Below are 21,736 nucleotides of genomic sequence, written 5' to 3'. Positions count from 1 at the left end.
CTTGGGATATTCTGTAAAAAGTCCAAATCCACAGGAAATGAGCAAGTGTAGCATCATTCAGATGTTGTTTTGATTGGGCCTAGCACTATGTAAAACCAGAATGTAAAGACTTGTGAGCAGCATCCGCAGTGACTGTTGACCAGTATGAAACAACAGGGTTTCTATGTAAATCAATGACCAAAGAAAAGTTTGCATGAAAATCTCAGCCTCTGGAAGCCTGTTTTGTAGAGAACTGGGTGTACAGTGTACAATATCATCAGTAAAAAGTATCCTTGAGTTGGGTAATTAAAATTATTGCCTAGCTATCAGTAGTGCTAATGTGCTTCACAGGGTGAATGTATTCTGTAACAGTTCTGCCTTTCATGTCACTCTGGTTCTTGTACTGCCATGAGCCAGGGAGAAAGTTTTGACTTTTAACAAATTGATATGTTGTTTGAATATGGTGCAATTCAAATTAGACCTTTTAGTAATTAGTAGGCTCGTTATCACACTTCCACTTTGAGGATGACCCCACCTTCAACTTGAAGGAACAACATAAGACCAAGAATCAATGCCATACTCCGTGTTCTGATAAGAAGACCTATGTGTTAGACCCAACCCTAGGTTTACGAGATCTTCAGTATGGGAATCTTGGAATTAGCCGATCTTTGCGAAAAGGGAAGTAAGTAAAACCAACAGAGGTCATGATGCAACAACTTTTGTGTCCTCAAGGATCCATAAACAGTTGCTTTAGCCCACAGGACATATGGTGTTTTTATTAACAGATAATAATTAGGCAAAGCAGAAAAAAAGTAATTTTGCTACAGATTTATATGAATCAAAGTAGTAAGTCAGCAAGAACCCTGTACCAGGTGTTTCTATGCGAGGCCATGGGCTTCACTTTCCTTGGGGATGCTGAATGCAGACCGGGTCATCTTCCAACATAGCCGATAATTTGCACCTATCCTGGCAGCATTAGTGAAAGGCTGATTGACTGTTTCAGTCCATCTTCCGCCTGTCACTGTGAAGGTAGCAACTGGCCTGCATTTCAAATGTGGACAGAGATCCCCCTGTAAACAGGTGCAGTAGGTGATTGCAATTGCCTGCAAGGGGGATCCTTTGACCCCCCCCCTGCTACCCATCTACGGGTGAGCACATTGAAACCATTATTGACTCTGACCGCTGCGTGCCTGCAGCATCCAGCCTGTCCAGCTTCACCAAGCTTTGCCCTCTGAGCACGGAGCTCTTTTGAAAATCATCAGCGGACCCGCCCGCCTGTCTCCCGCCGCCCGACTGCTCACCTGTCACCGGAGCAGGGGCCGCCGAGAGGAGACGGGCGAGGGGCGGACTCCAAGGTCCAGAGGCCCTTGCGGTGTTCCGCCTCGTGGAGAAGCGCCAGGCGGCGCTTAAATTTGTCAGCAGACCCGTCTCGCGGGACGCCGGGCGAAGCCCGGGCCAAGGGCGGGCCCGTTTCAGGCCGTTCCAGACTGACCCAGGCTGGGCTGGGCCACCCCCCTTGGTTCCTACTTTCCTGTCGCTGTCCATATCTGCTAAAGGTATTGACTATTGATATTTGAACTTAATAACAATGACCTCGACAAGGGGCTCTAGAAGCAAGACTGCACATAAAACTGCCTTGTTTACAGGTCCAATCGATAAGTTTATTTTAACAACTACTGAGGCTATCAATGAAAATATTTCCTTGCTAGAGCGCAGGGTATCCCAGGACCTTGCGATCGCAAGGAGATCGTCAATGGGTCTCATAGCAGCGGCACTAACCCCGCTTCCATCAGCTTCTCCCATTCCTATCCTAATACAATCTGATGCAACAGCTCAAGTCCACTCCATTCCAAATGCTGTGGATTTGTCAGCTACCAACCTGTCGCTGGTATTGGATTCGATAGGGAGCCTCGAGACTACTCCTAACCTTGAGCTGATTTTGACTGAAGACTCTGTACAAACAACTCGGCTCAAGGGGGTCAGAGAAGGTGCTGTCCCAAAGCAGCTACAACTCAGGAATAAGGGTAATAAGGGTAATAACACCAAACAATGTCCCAAAAACATCAAAAAGAAAGGGCCCATTGTGGCACCTATTAATAACTCGCTCCCCGGTAAAAATTCTGCACCACCCCCTTCACCAAACTTACAATGTCCATTATTGAACAATGATCAAGAGGGTGGCGCTGGTTTGAATGCTTGTGATTCCTCGCAGCTCTTTGCAAGATTTAGGGATTTATTAAAACACCATCTGCAACCGTTGGAACGGAGTATTATGTCAATAGAAAAGCAACTTGCCACAATCCTGGTTAAATTATCCAATCAGACCAGGGAGGCAACTAATAAGCCTGGTGGGGTATCGACAGCGGCCAATTCTGGGGGTCTACCTTCTAACTCGGACAGACCGCCTGTTATGAACAAGGCCCAGACTAAAACAATAGAACCTTCAACACCTATTCCGCCAGTTTCAAAAAATTGTGCTAAATCTAGGCCTAAAGTAAAATCTCCAGCCCAGTCATCTGCAACTAGCCAGCAGATTTCCTTTGTTCCACCTCCACCGGCCCCAGCAACAGCTGTTAATCATACCACTGCTAATGTGTCTATAGAGCCACCTAAAACAAAACCCCCTATGCCCCCAAAAACCCAAACCCAACCCCCAGAAGGCAAAAAGAGATCTAGACCCAAACGCCCAGTTCATCTAGCGCCTGAGGTATCCCCATTTACAGTGATTTTAACAGGAGTACCTGAACTCACAGCAGGAACAGATGAACCACCCTGGTCTCTCTTGAATAAAATCCTCCAATGGCTCAGTATTAATAGGCCTTTACAGCCTCCAAACACCAGTAGGATTTCATCTGTACGTAGAGTACCATGGGTAGGGACGAGCCCTAAGAGTATTCAGGGGGATTGCGTCATCATTACATGTGAGGATGCGTCCACCGTGAATCATATCTGTTCATGGCCGGACTTGGAGAAGAGAGGGGGAATTGATACCCATCGACTCTCCTTTTTCTATCCCCCCACATTCAATTATCATCACCCAATACCTCCACCTAATTGGGTTATACCTCCGGAACACCCTTGGAACTTTGGGGGCCCATGGCTGACCCAGAAGAACAGGAGTAGGGAGTGAGTACCTCGCACCTGGTACTCTAATAGGGGACAACCTTTGGGCGATGGGTGGCAAGGCATTCATACCAATAACAGATTTGATTGCCTCGAGATGGTTGACTGACATTATGCATTGCCATCTTTAAATCAGTCTGACAATAGGCAGTTAGGGATAGGGATGGATCCACGTATGCAACATGTCCAGGTCAGCGAACGAGCAGTCCCTACTTCTGATTGCATACCCCCCAGAGGACATGCTATCTTACGGAAGATCCCTGTACATGACGTTAGGCCCTCTCAAACCACCCCTCTCAAACCCTATGCCAATAACATCCAGACTCCTACTTGTAGTCTTATAGTTGGGCACCTTCAAAGTGATGTTTCATGCATCATCAAAGAAGTGTGTGTAGATCCCCGTGTCCTGAAGGTTGTCCCATGTGAGAGTGCCAAGGCAGATACCCCGCTTATAGCCCAGGCCTCCCAATCAGAGTTTGTGGCTAATGGCTCAACCGAGCACGCTGGCCTTACCCTTATCTCTTGGAATATTGCCGGAATTGCAGGGAAATTGGACACCCCCTTCTGGCCTAGTTTTATAGGGGAAGGATTTGATATAATCCTCCTCCAAGAAACCTGGTGCCAAGATCAAATAAAGGTAGAGGGGTATTCATCTTACTGCCTTAATGCCACCAAATCCAATTCAGGGAGGGCTAAGGGCGGCCTTTTGCTCCTATTGTCCAACAAGTTGTGTAATTTTAAAGTCAAAAGCAGCACTAATGTGGGAACTCACAGCCAGGTAGTAAGGGTCGAATGTAGTAAGGGAAACGATTTGGTCCTTGTTAACTTTTATAATAATATCTTTGATGTAACCAGAGGGAATATTTTATTCCCTTTGGAAAAGGAAATTGTAAAGGTTTTGGGCACCTCAAATAGAAGGGCTGATATCCTATGGGCAGGGGATTTTAACTTACAGCCTTGCCATCTATCAAAAGGGAATCCATGTGGTTTTGGTATAGAGATGGTTAATCCCAGGGGGGGGGTGGATGAAAGTGAGGATTCTCCTCATTTCCCACATGTCATTACGGCTCTATTCTAAATAAACTGTTAATTAAATTAGATTTAACTTTGTTAAATTGTAATAAAAACAGTTTGAATGTTATTTGCCCCACCTTCACAGGGAGGGATGCTGGGACTTTTATTGATCATATCTTGTATTCCAGCAACGGGGACTTCCTAAATCTATGTGTTAGAGAGGAAAGTCTTAGTGATCATAATAGCATCTACGTTACCCTACCGGGACGGGGTGCAAATATAGTGACTGGAGAAACCTGTTCCACTAATATAGCTCCGATTAGACCAAATGGTCCAAGGATTAAATGGACAGGAAGCAACTCCATGGCTAAACAAAGGGAGGTTATAGATAATTGCAAAACCAAAATCAGTTATTGCCTAAAAAATGATATTGATCCTGATTTCTTGTTAACACAATTTATTAGGCTTAATACTATTATTAATGCTATTTTTACCAGGAAACCTGCATCCAAAAGAGTTGAAAAATTAGGCTGGTTCGACAAATCCTGTACAGTAGCTTTACGGGGACTGAAGAAAGCCCTAGGCATTAAACCCTGAGATAACAATATAATAAAACAACTAAGGGCTAATTATAAGTTGGCAATCTCTAATAGAAAAAAGGGTTTACAAAGTGAAGCATGGGACAAGCTGAGGGAAGCAGCAGAGACTAAAAACTGCAAACTTTACTGGGAAACAATTAATAGTCCCTTTCTGAATACTGAAGGAATACCGGAGATAACTTCTCATGTTGCCTGTGAGGAGTGGATAACCCACTTTACTAATATTTTTAACCCTGGAGGGATACCCCTAACTTCACCAGCTAATGAGCCCTCCTCCTGGATACCCCTACCTTTGGAAATAACCCTGGAAGAGGGATACGAAGGGCTCTCCAATAGTAAGGGGGGAAGGCCCCGGGCCCCGATGGGGCCCCCATTGATCTACTAAAAGCTGAACCTAACCTGTGGGTTCCTATCCTGGTGAGGACTTTCAACTGAGCAGTAGAAGGTAATATCCCTCCCTCCTGGGGACAATCAGTTATTATTCCCCTATTTAAAAAAGGGAGTAAATCTGAGGCTTCAAATTACCGTCCGATTTCTTTGTTGGACGCCTCAGTAAAGGTCATGAGCAGAATTATGCTCAAAAGATTAGAAACTTGGGCTACAGATATGAATATTTTAACAAAAGTGCAATATGGTTTCAGGAAAGGTATGGGCACCCTGGAGCAATGTGTAAATTTGGACCTCATCCTCCTAGACCTCTCCGCGGCCTTCGACACTGTCTGCCACCGCACCCTAGTGCAACGCCTCAGCAACGTCGGAATCCAGGAGAAGGCACTGGAATGGATCGTCTCCTTCCTCGACGGAAGAACACAGAGAGTCCGCCTATCACCGTACAAGTCAGAGGCCACCAAAGTCATCTGCGGCGTCCCCCAAGGATCCTCGCTGAGCCCTACCCTCTTCAACGTCTACATGAGCCCCCTCGCGGCCATCGCACGCCAACACAACCTCAACATAATCTCCTACGCCGACGACACCCAGCTGATCCTCTCCCTGACCAACTACCCCGCCGCCGCCAGAGCCAACCTGCACGAAGGGATGAAGGAGGTAGCCGTGTGGATGACGACCAGCCGCCTGAAACTGAACTCAGACAAGACGGAGGTCCTCATCCTGGGCTCCACGCCCACCGCCTGGGACGACTCCTGGTGGCCCCCCGCCCTGGGCACCGCACCCAAACCGACGAACCACGCACGCAACCTGGGCTTCATCCTGGACTCCTCCCTCTCCATGACCAGACAAGTCAACGCCGGCTCGTTGGCGTGCTTCAACATCCTGCGCATGCTACGGAAGATCTTCTGGTGGATCCCCACGGAGACCAGGAAGACCGTCACCCAGGCCCTCATCACCAGCCGGCTGGACGACGGCAACGCCCTCTACGCCGGAACCACCGCCAAGCTCCAGAAGAGACTCCAGCGGATCCAGAACGCCTCAGCCAGACTCATCCTCGACATCCCACGAAACAGCCACATCTCCGGACACCTGAGAGACCTGCATTGGCTCCCCGTCAACAAAAGAATCACCTTCCGTCTCCTCACCCACGCACACAAAGCCCTACACGATCAAGGCCAGAGCTACCTCAACAACCGAATCAACTTCTACGCTCCCAAACGCCACCTCCGATCAGCCAGCCCACGCATCCATAGAGCGACAACAGGAGGAAGGTCCTTCTCCTACCTGGCCGCCAAGACCTGGAACTCCCTCCCGGCCGACCTGCGCCTGACCCAAGACCACCTCTCCTTCAGGAAGAAGCTCAAGACCTGGCTGTTCGAGCTGTAACGGCACCCCCCCCCCCCTCCCCCCCCCAAGCGCCTTGAGACCCTATGGGTAAGTAGTGCGCTCTATAAATGTCTTTGATTGATTGATTGATTGATTGATTTTAAAGAAATACACTGTAGCAAAAGAGGGCAACCTTTTTTTATGTTTCGCTGACTTGAGCAGCGCGTTTGATTTAGTTGATCATGCCATTCTTTGGAAGGTTTTACTTGAGTCAGGGGCACCAAAGGAAATAGTTCATTTTTTGGCCAGGCTCTACGAGAGGCTTTCCTGTAAAGTTTGTTATGGCACCCTAGGCGAATGTACGCCATTTCTTAAAGTCTCACGAGGCATTCGCCAGGGATGCGTGTTGGCCCCCCTTTTATTTTCTCTCTTTATTAATTATATTGATTGCACCTTGGCTAATACCCCAGCAGATGCCCCCCTGATCGGAGGAAAACCCGTCCCAATATTATTATATGCGGACGACGCTGTCCTTTTATCTCGTACCCCGATTGGTTTACAGCGATTAATTGATACATTTATGCTGTTTATCCAAAACAGAAGGCTCCGCGTGAATAAATCTAAGACGTATGTAATGCAGTGTGGGCAGTCCATTAACAAACTGAAGTCCAGTTTTTTCTTAGATAGCGACAAGATGACACAGGTAAAAACATTTTGTTATCTGGGAATTACCTACGCCAATGACTGGTCATGGATACCCGAGTTTGATAATATCAGGATGAAAATGCTGCGAACCACTAGCAGTATCTTTCGCTTTGCATCGAAGCTCGGATCTAGAAGTATTTTAGATATGATTAACATATACAACATACGTTGTGTTTCCTCTGCATTGTACGGGGCGGGTGTGTGGGGTCATATTGAGGGCCCATCGCTCCAAAAGGATGAAAATACGTTTTTAAAAAGATTGTTATACCTCCCCCCCTCCGCCTCTGTCCAACTAACCCATGATGAGGTAGGGATCGAGTTTATTTCTGACTTAGCAGCTGTTCGGCCACTCTTACTGTGGCGTTCTATTTGGGCTAAGACAGAAACTCGATTCAATCAAGAAATTATTCTTGATTGTATAGGCTTGGATTATTCACTTCGCATTGAGTGCCTGAAATACATTCACTTTTGGTATAAAACCCTTTTCGAAATTGATGTTCTTCTGGACCCCGAACTGGCGGTTGCAATCCCCAAAAAAGAAATCAAACAAACATTCCTAAACTTTAAAAAGGAAGGGCGAGATAAGGTGTACGGCAAATTAGCCACCGTGAAGTTTTATAAAGAGCTAAATTTGACTCCGGGGTTTCAAGCCTACCTTTCGAATGTCTCTCGACCATCCCATCAGTTTGTACTAACCCGTGTTAGGCTGGGTATTGCACATCATCTTGTCGCCTTCCCAGTACAGAAATAAGGTCTGAGACTCTTTGCCCATGTGACAACTTCTCTCGCCAAAGCTGCAGTCATTTTTTACTTTTCTGTAAATTTTATCACTTTCTAAGAATAAGGTATCTAAAACCTATTTTTATAAAATACAATATTCGATCTTTTAAGAGTGCTCTAGAGTTAATATCCACCCTAGAGAATGTGGATATTTGTTTCTTTGTTGTCACTTTTATCCTGAAGTGTACAGCTGCCAGGAAGTGTATAGTGCTGCCATAATTATATACACTCCTGTCTGTACACATTTTCCTTTTTTAAAAGCATATTGTATTTAATTTTGTATTATGCCCATTGCCCATTGCCTGTAAATGTATGGTCCAACTACCTTTCCTTTTGTATTGTACTTTGTTTTACCCTTATCGAAACAATACTAAAATGTACAGCTGCCAGGAATAGTATTTGGCATGATAATCATCACTATTCCTGTCTGTACATGCATGACTCTTTCTAATTTTTAGCTTTTTATATTTTTAATCATGTATCGTTGCCCAGTGTATGACTAGTATATGCTTCCTTCCTTTATGAATTATCTCTGAGATTGTTTGAGTCTCTGTGTTTTTTAGATTAATCATGAATGTAATTAACTGTTTTTATGTCTATGCTTGTGTGATTTGTATTCACAAATCGAATAAAAGCTTATGACTTGACTTGACTTGAATGTGTTTCATAATACACCCAATGAGAGTTCGTTTGCAGCTGCACCCACATCCATAATACAGTATGAGCGCAGAGGTGAAGTGTTTGCTCATTTGCATAGGGTAAGGCCCCCTTGCAAATGAGGAAATGTTCCCTTGGGATTGCGCTGGTGGTACAGGTGTACGGGCAAAATTAGAAGGGTTGGCACAATGTTTATGGCTCCTTCTGTAGTTCTACAGTGACCCAGGAGATCAAAAAGCGGACCGCGTCCATATTGCATCCCTGGACACTTTAAAAATGATGGCCCCAGTTTTGAGCAAATTTCACCTACCCTATCCCATGCCATTTCAGAATGGGAAAGATGTATATGCCTAAAAAGACATTCAGCCTAATCAGGTCCTCTAATTCTTCGTTAGGCAGAATGCCGGACTTCGGTTTTTGACGAATTTGTAACAATAAAGTCATCCCACCTCTACTTTCCTATGATGCTAGTCAAAATCACCTAGGCAATATTTAACTGATAAAAAGAGATGGGGTTACCTTCAGAGATGTTATCTCTTGTACCTCGCCTCCATGAGGCAAACTACACCAGGGTGCGCTGGGGTGGTCAAGGCCAGCTTAACCACCCAATCAAGGTTAGTAGTGGTGTTCGACAGGGTTGAGTATAGGCATCCACTTTTTTTCCCTTTTTATGAATAGTGTTTTACAGACTTCAGCTGATGCCCCTATGCTGAGGGGTGGGGTGAATTGTGACGCTTTTGTTTGCAGATGATTTGCTGTTAGTATCCACAACATCAGGAGGGTTTTGGTTGCTCCTAAACCGTTTTGAGGACTTCTGCGACATGCAAGGTTTGGAGGTCAACACATCAAGACGGAGCTTCTGATGATTAATCTCCACAAATCTTATAGAGGAAAACTATCCCTGGGAGGCGTTCCACTGCAAAGTGTTAGTACATTTTGATTATCTGGGCATCACATTATCGGAAGATATGTCTTGGAAGCCCCATGTGACTAAAGCGACCCTGAAGCATAGGAAAATAGCAGGGGTCTTGACAAAAGAACATAGTACCTCATTCAGCAGACCTGTGGCAGCCGCTCTCCAGATCTGTTAGTTGCAAGCAGTAAGCCACGCTCTCTATCGAGCCGAACTATGGGGCTTCGAAAGGATGGATGACCTCTCTACGTCTGAAAATACATTTTTGAGGTGCTCGGTCTCGCTTCACCTGAGTATCCTCTTTACCCGTTAAGGCTGGATCTGGGCAAGGTCCCAATTTCAGAAAAGGTTAAGCTACGCCCGTTATTGTTTTGGCAGCGCATTAGGTCCACCCCGAGTTGCTTTCGTTTGAGTACTCTGTCAGGGAAGTTAGTGCACTAGATACATATAACAAGATAGGTTGGATACGAAGTGTGAAATGCCTACTGGCTGCAATTGGGCTGGAAGGACATTGGGTAGCTAGGGACCCGACACTGCTACCTAGTAAAGATCATGTATAAATGCACTACTGGGACTGGGTAGTGCAGGCTACACTTACTAATTTGTCGTGGGGATGCCTGCCAATTGAGTTCATGGATTTTAAATTGATTAGTTCCCTTGAACCTTATTTAGATATCATTCACTCACCCAGAGACAGGAAACTTTATATGCAGTTCAGGTTTGGTACTCTCCTTTTGAAGTCTCTTATAGGCACTTAGCACCACCTTGCTGCCACTTCCCAGTACTGCCCCAGTTGTACCTCAATGATTGAGTCACCCGACCACCCATTTTTTGTTTCAGGTCCATTTTCAAGTTTTTATTGTATTTATATGAGCTGTTTTGCACCTTGCGCTTTTATGGTAAGATGGCCAAAATAAAGTTTTTGAAGATATTTAACTGAGGAGAGTTCTCAGGGTGTGGCTTGCATTGTGAATGCAGAGTGTGTGTGTAATCTCTAAAAATGAGATCTGCCACTGTTAACTACTCACCTGTTGTGGTAAAAACAGGGATCATACAGTTGTTCCTGAAGAAAGCCAACTGACCTATTCAGGCAACAAACTGGCTGAAACATGTTGACCCACTGATGCTAGAGATAATATATATCTCAAACAGCATATTTATCTGTTTTTAATTTACCAGGTGACCCTTAAAATAAACTGTAAGTTTCTATACGGTACCAGTAGGTAATTTTAGATTTGGATCCATCCTTAAAGTAGGAAGAGCTCTCTGGGTGATCAAGGTTAAGCCTATCTAGATGCATTGGGTGCCTGGAGAAGGATGTAATGATGAAGAATGCCATTACGAATACTATGGATGTGAGTCCTTTAAAAATCCCTAAGTGTGCCTCTTTAGGTTCTGACAAGAGAGACTAGAATAAGTTGGTAGTTTGTTCCTCTCTGTTGATCTAGCATATGTAGATATTTGGTAAGTGGAGTGAACACATCGCATCTCGTCTCCCTTCCTCCTTTTTGATTTCAAAATGTATGGATGAATGAATGAACGTGGCGTTTGTAAAGTCAATAACCACCTCAAGAGACTTCTTATTGCTAATAACTGATGACCACTTTGTAATATCAGCGCTCCAGCTGACGCACGTTGCCTGACGACGCAACGTGCCCCCGCCATTTTAGGAGATGCGCGCGCATCTCAGTGAGAGTGGCGCGAGTGCCGGAGCAAGGAGGAGGCCGGCTCGGCGCTCTCTGGTGTATATGTAATTGCGAATAAACCCCTACAAATGCCAAGCAGTGTCCTGTCATTTATATACAGAAAGGAGTACTTTAAAATGATGACGAGGTCGGATTGAGAAAAAAAAACGGAAAATCGAGCAGTGGACCCAGAGCAGGTGCAGCCTTCAGACCATCAAAGAAAAGTGAAGGGAAAGCCACAGCCAGCTCACAGACGAGGACCAGAAGCAGGACAGACAGCACAGCCATACTAAAAGGCACCAGGGACATCAGAGAGCGCGGCAGAGCCCACTACACCTCACTCCACGAAGGTGCCACAAGAAATAAGGTACAGAGAGCCCCTATGCAATTACCCACAGAGGGAGCCATACAGGGCACACAGAAGAACAGTGAGGGCACGCAGCAGTGAAGGAACGCAAAGGGCAAACCCTCAGCAAATACACACCCGAGGGGCAGGAGCACTTCAGGGAAGGGCGAAGGAGAAGAGACCGAGCGTCCCCAACTTCAACCAAAGAAGCAGGAGGAAAATAGCGCACCAGGCAGTCCCAAGGGCAATAGTGGGAGCGCACCGCCGGAAAGGCGCGAAACCATGTGTGCGCAGGCGTATTCTGCGACGGCACCTGTACCGTTCTAGCCCAAGCCAGGGGAACCCCTCATGAAGTGGGAAGACTGGAGAGAATACATAGACAACTTTTTCGAAGTACTAGAAGACGAGAACGAAGAGAAATTTACAAGTAAAAGAAAGAAACGGATACTGCTACACAATCTGGGTCCGGAGGGACTCAGAGTATTCAAAAACCTAGTACAACGTGACGATACAGACGACGATGTCTACGCCCACGCTATTGAGGAATTAAATGTTATGTTATGTTATGTTACGACTATTTATTGTGCGCACAGATACTCCAGCCAAGGAGCGTCCTGGCGCAAAGACAAGGTAGCACGTAACACAACAACAGGCTAAGCACTATAGGCCAGCAGTATGTGACTCAATTGACCGATACAATTTTCAACAGAGAAAGCAGGAAGCCGGAGAATCGGTCGAGGAGTACATAGCGGCATTAAGAAAACTAGCATCCACGTGCAGATACGCCGCATTCCAAGAAGAGTTCATAAAAGACCAAATAGTGATGCACACCACTAGTAAGGCCATGCAGGACAAATTATGGGCAAGCGGGAATGCCACGCTGAAGGAAGTCATGGCTATAGTTAAGAAAGCGGAGTTGGCACGACGATGCGCGAAGGCGGCGAAGAGAGAAACGTTGGCCGGACCGATGGTGAACAGAAGAGGAGGAGCCCCGAAGGGACAACAGGAACAAGGGAGCCCCACAGAAAGGCCCGAACAGGTGGCGTGGAAATCCAGGCCCACCGGGGAAACAAACGGGAGGCGGCAAGAATGCCTGTTACAGATGTGGAAGCATGACACACGAGGCCTATGACAGGAAATGTCCGGCGTTTCGCACCAAATGTATGTTCTGCGGGATTGTAGGGCATTACGAGAAGGTGTGCCGTAGGAAGACAGCCTGGAGTGTGGTGAAATATGTCGACCAAGGACAAGAAGAACCAGAGGAAAGCAACCACGAGGAAGAGGACACAGTACTCTGCATTTATGAGCAGGTGTTAAGCGTGGATAACAAGAGATCAAGCAAACCGGTGCTGGACATGACTATCGGTGGAGTGCCGATAAACATAGTGGCAGACACGGGCTCACCCTACACGACAGTCCAGAGGGCGGTATGGAACGAGACATTCAGACCACAGTTGGGCCCAGAGCTAGAGAAGTTGGACATAAGGCCCGTCTCATACAATGGAGACCGCATACCCATGGTGGGGTACAGACTATTAAAATTTGAATTTAAAGGACGCAGCGCGAACTGCAAGCTGTACGTCTCGGAAAAAGGACCATCAGTGCTGGGGTGGATGGACCAGGGTGACCTGGGCATCAAACTGGACCCGGGAGGAGAAGTTCAGGTTTTGCCCACCGAACCAGAACGATGGCCGGACCTGGACAGATGGAAAAGGGAATACCCTAAGGTGTTCGGAGGCAAGGTGGGAAAACTAGAGAAGTTTGCACACAAGATTATACTCCAAGCAGGAGCGGAACCAGTGTCCCAACAGGGTGAGGAATGATCCCCTTGCCGTGAGAGACGCGGTGCAGGTAGAACTGCAGGAATTGGAGAAAAGGGGCATAATCGAACCAATAACATGTGCCGAGTGGTTGGCACCACTGGTCGTGGTGATGAAACCCAATGGGAAGGTCAGTCTATGCGTAGACCTGCGCGAATTGAACAAGAGCATCGTAGTGGAGAAGTTCCCCTTGCCACGGATTGAAGAAATGGTGGCAAAAACAAGAGGAATCAAGTGGTACTCCACCATTGACTTAACCTCAGCATACCACCAGATCGCATTGCACCCAGAGAGCAGAAGGCTAACATCATTCATCACTCCATTCGGATGCTACCAGTTCCGCCGCATGCCGTTTGGGCTGGCGTCAGCGGCGTTTCAAAAGCTAATGCACCAATTGTTTAAGAACGTGGACGGCATCCAATACTTTCAGGATGATATCCTAGTGATGGGACGAGACAAGATAGACCACGATGCGAAACTTGCCAAAGTACTGAGGGTGCTGGAGGAAAAAGGTCTAACTGCAGAGTGGGAGACATGCCGCCTAGGTATGGAGTCAGTAACCTACTTGGGACACGAAATTGGGGTGCAACATATCACGCCCAAGACTGAGAACGTGGAAGCGTTTGCAAGGCGCCACCCCCCACCAGCAAGGAAGACGTCAGGTCCTTCTTGGGCATGGCAGAATACTATAGTAAATTTGTACAACATTTCGCGACGAAAACTCACCACATGAGACAATTAACGAGAGACAAATCAATCTTCAATTGGACGGAAGAGGCACAAAGGGAGTTTGAAAGCATAACGATGGACGTGGTGAGCGCCGTACCCCTGCAAGGTTATGACCCCCAAGGGAGAACAGTGCTCACTACAGATGCCAGTGACAAGGGGCTAGGCGCCATGTTAATGCAGGACAGAGGACAAGGAGTAGTTGAGATATTGAGCTCTGCATCCTGCACAATGAGTGACACAGAGAAAAAGTTCAGCGTTGGCTGTGGTGTGGGCAATGACAAGGTTCCGACAATTTCTATGGGGCACACGTTTCCAGTTGAAGACGGATCACAAACCGTTGGTGAAAGTACTCACCTCAAGCGGGCATGCCAGTGCCACACCCAGAATTGCAAAGAGGACTCTGATGCTTTTGGAGTACAGATACGACGTGGAGTATATCCCAGGCAGTCGGAACAAAGTAGCAGATTACTTGAGCAGGGCGGCAGCCATGGAGACAGAAGAAGACGAGGAAGCCGGAGAGGAAATGGTAGCCTTGATGGATGACCAGGAGAGGGTCATCAGCAACCAAGAGTGGGACGAAGCTTATAAGGAAGATCAGGACATACAGGAGGTGAAAGAGTGCATAGTGAATGGTTGGCCAGAAAAGAAACACCTCAGTGAGAATCTAAGGAAGTATTACGAGGTCAGGGCCGAACTGTCAGTGGATGATAAGGGAGTGTTCGTATACAGGGAAGATAAGGTCATCCCCCCAACAGGAATAGTTCCGAGATTGCTGGCGATACTCCATGAAGGACATCTGGAGTTCGGAAAGACGAAACTACGGACCAAACAAGGATACTGGTGGCTAGGCATGGACTTGCAAGCTGAACGGTACGTCAGGGACTGCATCCAGTGCCAAGGTGCGGACAAAACGCTCAAGCCTTTAAGACCTGCGTTGGGGAAGTTTGACTCTCCAAAGAACCCGTGGGAAGAGCTATCTATTGATATCTTGGGCCCGATTTTAGATGGACAAGGTACCCAGAAATACGTGTGCGTCCTCATAGACAGATACTCAAAGTGGCCAGAAGTGATGGTGGAAGAAGTAATGGACACAGAGACAATTCTAAGGTTCCTAAATGATACGTTTGTGATAGAAGGCATTCCCAAATCAATACTGAGCAACAATGGGCCTCAGTTCACCTCAGAAAAATGGACAAAATTCATGGAGAGAAATGGCATTCTATCCAGACACACCTCCATATACCACCCGGCTGGGAATCGTCTGGTCGAGCACTTTAACCGAGTAGTGATGGGATCGGTACAGGAGGCTATAATGAGTGATATGGATTGGCAAAAAGAAATATGGCAAATGATCTGGGCTTACCGAATCACCCCCACCGGAACAGGGTACAGCCCCTTCCAAATACTGAGGGGCCGAGATCCTTTCACGAGGGACAACCGAGTGTGGAAGGAAAAAACAGTGACCAGCAAATGGTCCCCAGCAGTGGTTCAGGCAAACTTGGAAAGAGCACAAGCGGTCTACGCCAAGTACTATAATTTACGAAGAAATGTGAGAGACACTAGATTGGAGAAAGGAGAATGGGTGACAGTCAAGTTGGCGGTAATGCAAAGGAAGGGAGACAGCAAATATAGTAGACCTCTTCAAGTCAAGTAGGTGTATGATAGAGCTGCCCTATTGAGCGATGGCAACGTATGGTCGCAAGACCGCATGGCAAGGTGCAATAAAATATTACAGTGGAACTCTGGTGAGCAGGAGCAGGAAGGGGCAGCGGAGCCCAATGAAGGAAATGAACTCTCCAACTTGGAGATGGACACAGAAGATGGAGATTCGAGCGAGGAGCAGGGCAGCAGGGGTACCCCCAGAATAGAGATGGAGAGGAGTGCAAGGAGATCGATGGGGAGCCGAGCTGAACCGAGCCAGAGAGAAGGTATTGGAGAGACTCAGGAGAGAGAAGTTACAGCCACCCCGGTAAGACGTACCCGAGGGGGGAGAGTGGTGGTGAGACCATCCAGGTTCCAGGACTATGATAGGAGCGATGGACTATGAGTAAAAGGTTTTGTTTCAGTGGTGGAAAAAAGGGGAGAAATGTAATGTCAGCGCTCCAGCTGACGCACGTTGCGTGACGACGCAACGTGCCCCTGCCATTTTAGGAGATGCGCGCGCATCTCAGTGAGAGTAGCGCGAGTCCTGGAGCAAGGAGGAGACCGGCTCGGCGCTCTCTGGTGTAAGTGTAATTGCGAATAAACTCCTACAAATGCCAAGCAGTGTCCTGTCATTTATATACAGAAAGGAGTACTTTACACACCTGTATTTATAAATTGAATGCTATTATTAAAATAATAAATTCCACGTTCATGCTTAAAATAGACTGCAAGGTGGCGAATATTTTTATCAAGCACATATATTCCATAAGAAACATATTGATCGATGTTTGTCAAACTAATGTGTTAAAAATATTCTTGAAGACGATTTACCCCTATTTTTGTGTTGTAGGAGTGCTCTCAAGACTTGGAAGAAAACATGAAAAACCATACATGCCAATCAATCTTCTGGCTGATTTTGCAGGCGGCGGCCTTATGTGTGCGATGGGCATAGTGATGTCTTTGTTTGAGCGTGCAAGGTCTGGCCAAGGTCAAGTGATTGACTCAAGCATGGTAAGCAAAGAAATACAGTCTCGCTACTTTCAGCTGTGTATGGCTGAGCAAGATTTTGTCATTTAAGTTATTAAAAGAGCGTCTCGGCAGTGAAGTTGCAGAGTTCAGCCTTCTGTTTCTAGAAATGAGTCTCTGCTCAATCGTATGTATGCACCCAGAAGTGCTAATTCATGCCATTTTATCTTATCTTGTGGTTCAAGCAAATAGAAACATCGACCTTCATACTATGGAGACAGCATTGTAGTGTCATGCTGGACACATTCTAGTGTCTCAGCAAGCACTTAGTTTGCCAGCCACTCCTGCGAGGGCTGGGCACACTCATCCTCCACAGGTGTCACGAGTGGCTTGATCCTGCAAATAATAAGGCCCGGCAGCACGTGCTCGTTGCCAGTTAACTAACTTCCACCCAGTGCCTGTGTCACTTATTTTAGCAGTATGTGGGCCTGCCAGCAAACCCAGGGGTGAGAAAGCACTGCACGTACCACAGAGAACAGTCTCCAGCTGAGAAGTAGTAGTAGTAGTAGGCGAATCAGTGCTTAATTTGTAAAATATTAAGTGCCAGGGCTCTGACCAGGAGGCTGTTGCAGCTTGCACCACCCATCGCCCCTGTCATCGCTGCCAAAACAACTACTAACCATCTCTATTGCATGTAAATGCAACAGTTCAGATTATTCCTGGTCCCCAAAGCTAAAGGAATGGCTGGGGAGGCAGGTATTAGTATTTTTTTTTAAATGTAAATAGTTTTCATGAACATCTCTTATACTGCTCATCTCTAAAGTTCATGAGCAGCACCACCACCACCCAGGGGCGTAACACAGGCCCCCGCAGCCCACGCAGTGCGGGGGACCCGAAGCTCCAGGGTGCCCCCTCGGCACTGCACTCTGTTCGGAGAGCTCCTAATTGAGCCCGGAGGGGGCCCCTTTACATACCTTGCAGGGAGGCCCCCTCAATTTTCGTTACGCCAGTGCCACCACCTTGTGGCAGACTGCCCTTTGTGTGGTATTGACAATTAGGTGCCGGTGCCTAGCACTGGAAACCAATTAAGTACTGGTGCTCAGCACCGGAAAGCTCCTGCTCAAATTAAGCACCGAGGCGAACACTAGACTCTGTGCAGCACTTCGGCCCTGCCACCTGGTGAAGTAGTAAGCTGTTAATAGGGGGTGCAGGCCAGCAAGGTGAGGAGGTGGGCTGCCACACATTAAGGAGATACAAAATGGGGTGGTGATGGAAGGAACATCTGAACCAATCAAACACACACACACACAGTCAACAGATCTGGGTTTAATCCATCACCGTTCTTTAGCCCACTCCGCCACCCCAGTTCAGACATGGCCATATGCAAATCAGTCTGACCCTGTGCCTCATGGGAACAGTGCAGCCCAAACTGCCAAGCCGTGCCTTCCCTGGACCGGAAACAAGCTTCCTAGGACCGGTTTCTGGCATTTCAGCCGTCTTCAGCCAGGCTTGCTTGAATCCAGTGGCAAAGTGAGCAAGGGACTCACGTTGGAGCATACCCTGCCAACTTATGGCGAACATTAAGGAGAAGCCCAGCTAAGCAAGAGCTGCCGAAGACTTCCCCGCCCCCTGAGTCCACATCCCTGAAAGAGGAACGGAGGCAGCGCTCAGTGGAACCGGGTGCAGCATGCCTGCAAGTCTAGCAGCGAGATCACCCTGATGCACATGGGGAAAGTACCCTGCGCAGACTGTGACAGGCAGGAAAGAAGCAGAAAGTATTTTCCTCCAGGCTCATTGTCACTCAACAGTCTGTGGTGAGAAGGAAAGCAGTGAGAGAGGTGCTCCGCAGTAGAGTCTGCGTGCAAGGAAAGGTTGTACGGACAGCCAGGAGCTCTACAGCAAGCAGAGAACCCCAGTTTGCCTTCAGCATCAATTGTACCACATTGACTGTGCCCTGTGCCTCAGTATGGCAGAGAGGATATTCGGGCAGCACAGAGAGCGTGGCACTAGCGTCAGAACAGGAACGGCAAGGCTGAAGGTGGACCAAATGAAGCAACAGTAGGGCATGCTCCCTACCTCCGAGCTGCTGCCTACAAATGAAAAGGACTCGCTTTTCATTGGCGTAGAAAGTAGAGATTAGCCAAAAGTACACCGTGCGACCCTGATGGCTGCCTAGTGTTTGGAGGGGAGAGACTGTAAACCCTGCAGAGGAAGTGCCATAAGAAGCCCACAGCTGCCTTAAGCACCATAAGAAAATTTTAATCACAGCCAACAGAAAGCTGCCTTCTTATGGGCCATGGGGCAGAGGACAAATAGGGAGAAGACCTCAATTACCCGATAAGGGGAGAAATGAGAAGAGGAGGGGCACCCTCATAGTCACAATGCAAGGTACATGAAGTACCTTGTTGCCCACCAAGTTCCAGCAAAAGAGATGCTGCACATCCCCAGCGCTCCCCATAGAAAAGAGCAATGTAAAGGCCTAGAGTGGGCTTAATTCAGGAGGGAGAGCCTCTATATCTCCACTGCACCAGCACCACCCCGCAGTGGGCCGGATGAGGAAATATAAATTTTATGGTCAAGATGTGTTCCCTAGCGCGTACCCCACCGTCTCCATGTACGAGTTAAAGTGCATGTAACTTCCCTCCTGTACCAGCTATGAAGACGCAAATACATTTGCGTCTAACGTTAACATGTCCTCTTTCAGATCCACCCTGAATGGGTTGAATGGTCTGTTCCTAAGTATGCTATGCCAACGTCTTTTTGTAGTGTACTTCTACGTTTTTCAGCTCTAGCTGAGTAGGCCCTGAATTTCTGCCACCGAGACTCTTTCCTGGCTTCTGACTCCAAGGGGCCTCTGCCCAGGCTGCCTCTGTACCCGTGAACTCTGACTTACTTTCAGCGCGGCCCCTCGCGCTCAGCTCAGCCTGCTGCCTGCCAAGATTGACTATAACCTTCGAGTTATCTGTTCCGCTCCTCGAAAATACATTCCTTCCTACTAGCTTCAGTAAACATCCTCCCAGCTGCAGAGCCAGAGGGCCGACCTGTCTCAGTGCAAGTAATTCATAGCTCCTGTTGCCATGCTCCCATGGAAGGCCCATGCCCCCACGCTTCTCATGCAGACACTTAGGCGCTTATACACGCATCCACAGCTAGCATAAGAATAGCTTCTGCCCTAGAGACCTTTCCGCTCAGATAATATGGTTCCTAAACATCAGATATCAGATATGATAGACGTACAAGTTGATCTGACATGCCAGACTTCTGTCTCTTTCCGTCAGTGTAAATGTCAAGTCCCCTGCACCCCTCCAATCACACGTCATGCAGCTGCGCGCGCATCCAAGCTTCCGATTTCTGCTGACATTGCCACATTTCTGCTTAGTGCCACCCACCCGTGACACCTATCAGTGACGTTTCTAGCACACACCTCTAGTTCACGCCTCTTGATTACGTACTAGTACCACGTGTACACTGTTATCTTGTCTTCTCTCAGCTGTTACGCCTCCTGCACTGTTGCTTATGGCATAAATTAAGTATATAAGCTATGTACTGTTAATAAAATGTAGCGCTCTATCCCTTCTGACACCCCTGTGGTGGTCAGAACCCGATATCCTGGTCACGACCATTCCTTTTTAAGGAATAAAACCCCTAAGAAACTCTAACACCACGGACTCTGTCTTTTTTCTTCCGATCTGAGTTATTATTGATTAAGTACTTACCTGCATAGAAATTAAGAGAGTAAATTAAATCGAGGGAGTGCCCCAACACTGCAGTAAGACTACGCTGTACATCAACTAATTACCGGCAGGAGGAGAGACGCTCATCCCAAGTGGCAATCTGCCACCACCACAATATGAAGAGAATGTGGCACAACGCCACATCAAGAAGGAATAGAAGAGTGACAATCGTGTCACTTTGAGGAACCGGGCGAACACAGGTGCATTGGAGAGATCAACAAGAGGAGAAGAACGAGGACTCTTACCACTGCAAGACAAGAGTGCACCCGCAGACACAAGACAGCCACCCCGGAGGAGCGATGTCCCTGGAGACAGCTCAATGAGAGAACCAAACGTAAGCCGCAGCTAGCGCGAACTGCGTCTCTTCCAAATGCTTTTTTTGTTTTTTGTATATGAATATGTCTGAATCTTTTTTTCTTTACCACAATTAAAAATAGGTAGAAAAAACAAATGGATATACATCACAATTGCGTTCCATACAGGGAACAAATTTCATAAAATGCTTGAGCAAGTGGTTTCAATTTTGTCCACAAAATGAATATTAAAAATCCCCAAATACATAGATTTGTCTACCTTTCAAAATGTAGTTCACAGCCGATAACAATAATTAAAAACACTTCACATATTAAAAGACTGAGAAAAAAACTGTTGTGCTTAAACAGGTTCCCTCCAATTATCTAAACCAAAAAGATTGTCAAAAGATTCACTTCTGCATGAAGTAAGAGATAAAGAACCCCCTTAGCAAAGACACTGAGTTACGTGGTTGCGAAGTCCCTCCAGTCATCCTCACTCCTGGGGAATCATCACCACCTGTCGTCCAGGTCTAATGGCAACCCCAACATAATTGCCAAGTGCAGGAGCAACTTGTCACCAGGGTGGAGCCTTGCACTTGCAAAGTACCAAGAAACCGAGGCATCCCTATTGAAGTGAGAGACCAAATGTCCATGGGCCATCTGACAGCCCATCTTCCACTGTGTCCTTTGGCAAGCACACAGACCATTAAGTCACCTACTCTGGTGAAACTAATGTGTGTGAATAAGGGAAGTAGGGCGCACAAAAAACACAGTACCCACTTTGTTCTATTGCAAGTAATCCATGCAGTGCTCAAGAGGAAGGATGTCTACCCTCATAACTAATTTAAACAGCAATGGAACAAGAGCTCCGAGCACATGCAAGCTTAAGTCCAAAATAATTAATCTGACACTTGTAAATTTCTCAATCTTTTCTTTAATCACTCAGCACTTCTTGCACGAGCTACCACTCACTACACGTTGGATTGAGGATATGCCCACGCCGGCTCGCACTCGAGTAGCACGATATTGAATTGAC

The 21,736-nt window shown here is 47.0% G+C and overlaps 1 protein-coding gene across 2 annotated transcripts in view; it reads left to right on the top strand.

Moving 5' to 3' along the window:
- The window catches only part of AMACR (alpha-methylacyl-CoA racemase), a 508,826-nt gene that overhangs the window by 255,854 nt on the left and 231,236 nt on the right, over positions 1-21,736 (top strand). For both annotated transcript variants that reach the window (XM_086960506.1, XM_086960507.1), the window contains one exon: positions 16,558-16,718. In XM_086960506.1, the coding sequence (XP_086816632.1) occupies positions 16,558-16,718 (161 nt within the window). The remainder of the gene's footprint in view (positions 1-16,557; positions 16,719-21,736) is intronic.

This window comes from Lissotriton vulgaris, chromosome 3_1, assembly GCF_964263255.1.
Source record: "Lissotriton vulgaris chromosome 3_1, aLisVul1.2, whole genome shotgun sequence".
Classification (NCBI taxonomy): domain Eukaryota; kingdom Metazoa; phylum Chordata; class Amphibia; order Caudata; family Salamandridae; genus Lissotriton; species Lissotriton vulgaris.
The sequence above is the reverse complement of the archived record's forward strand: the minus strand, read 5'-3'. Positions and strand labels throughout refer to the sequence as shown.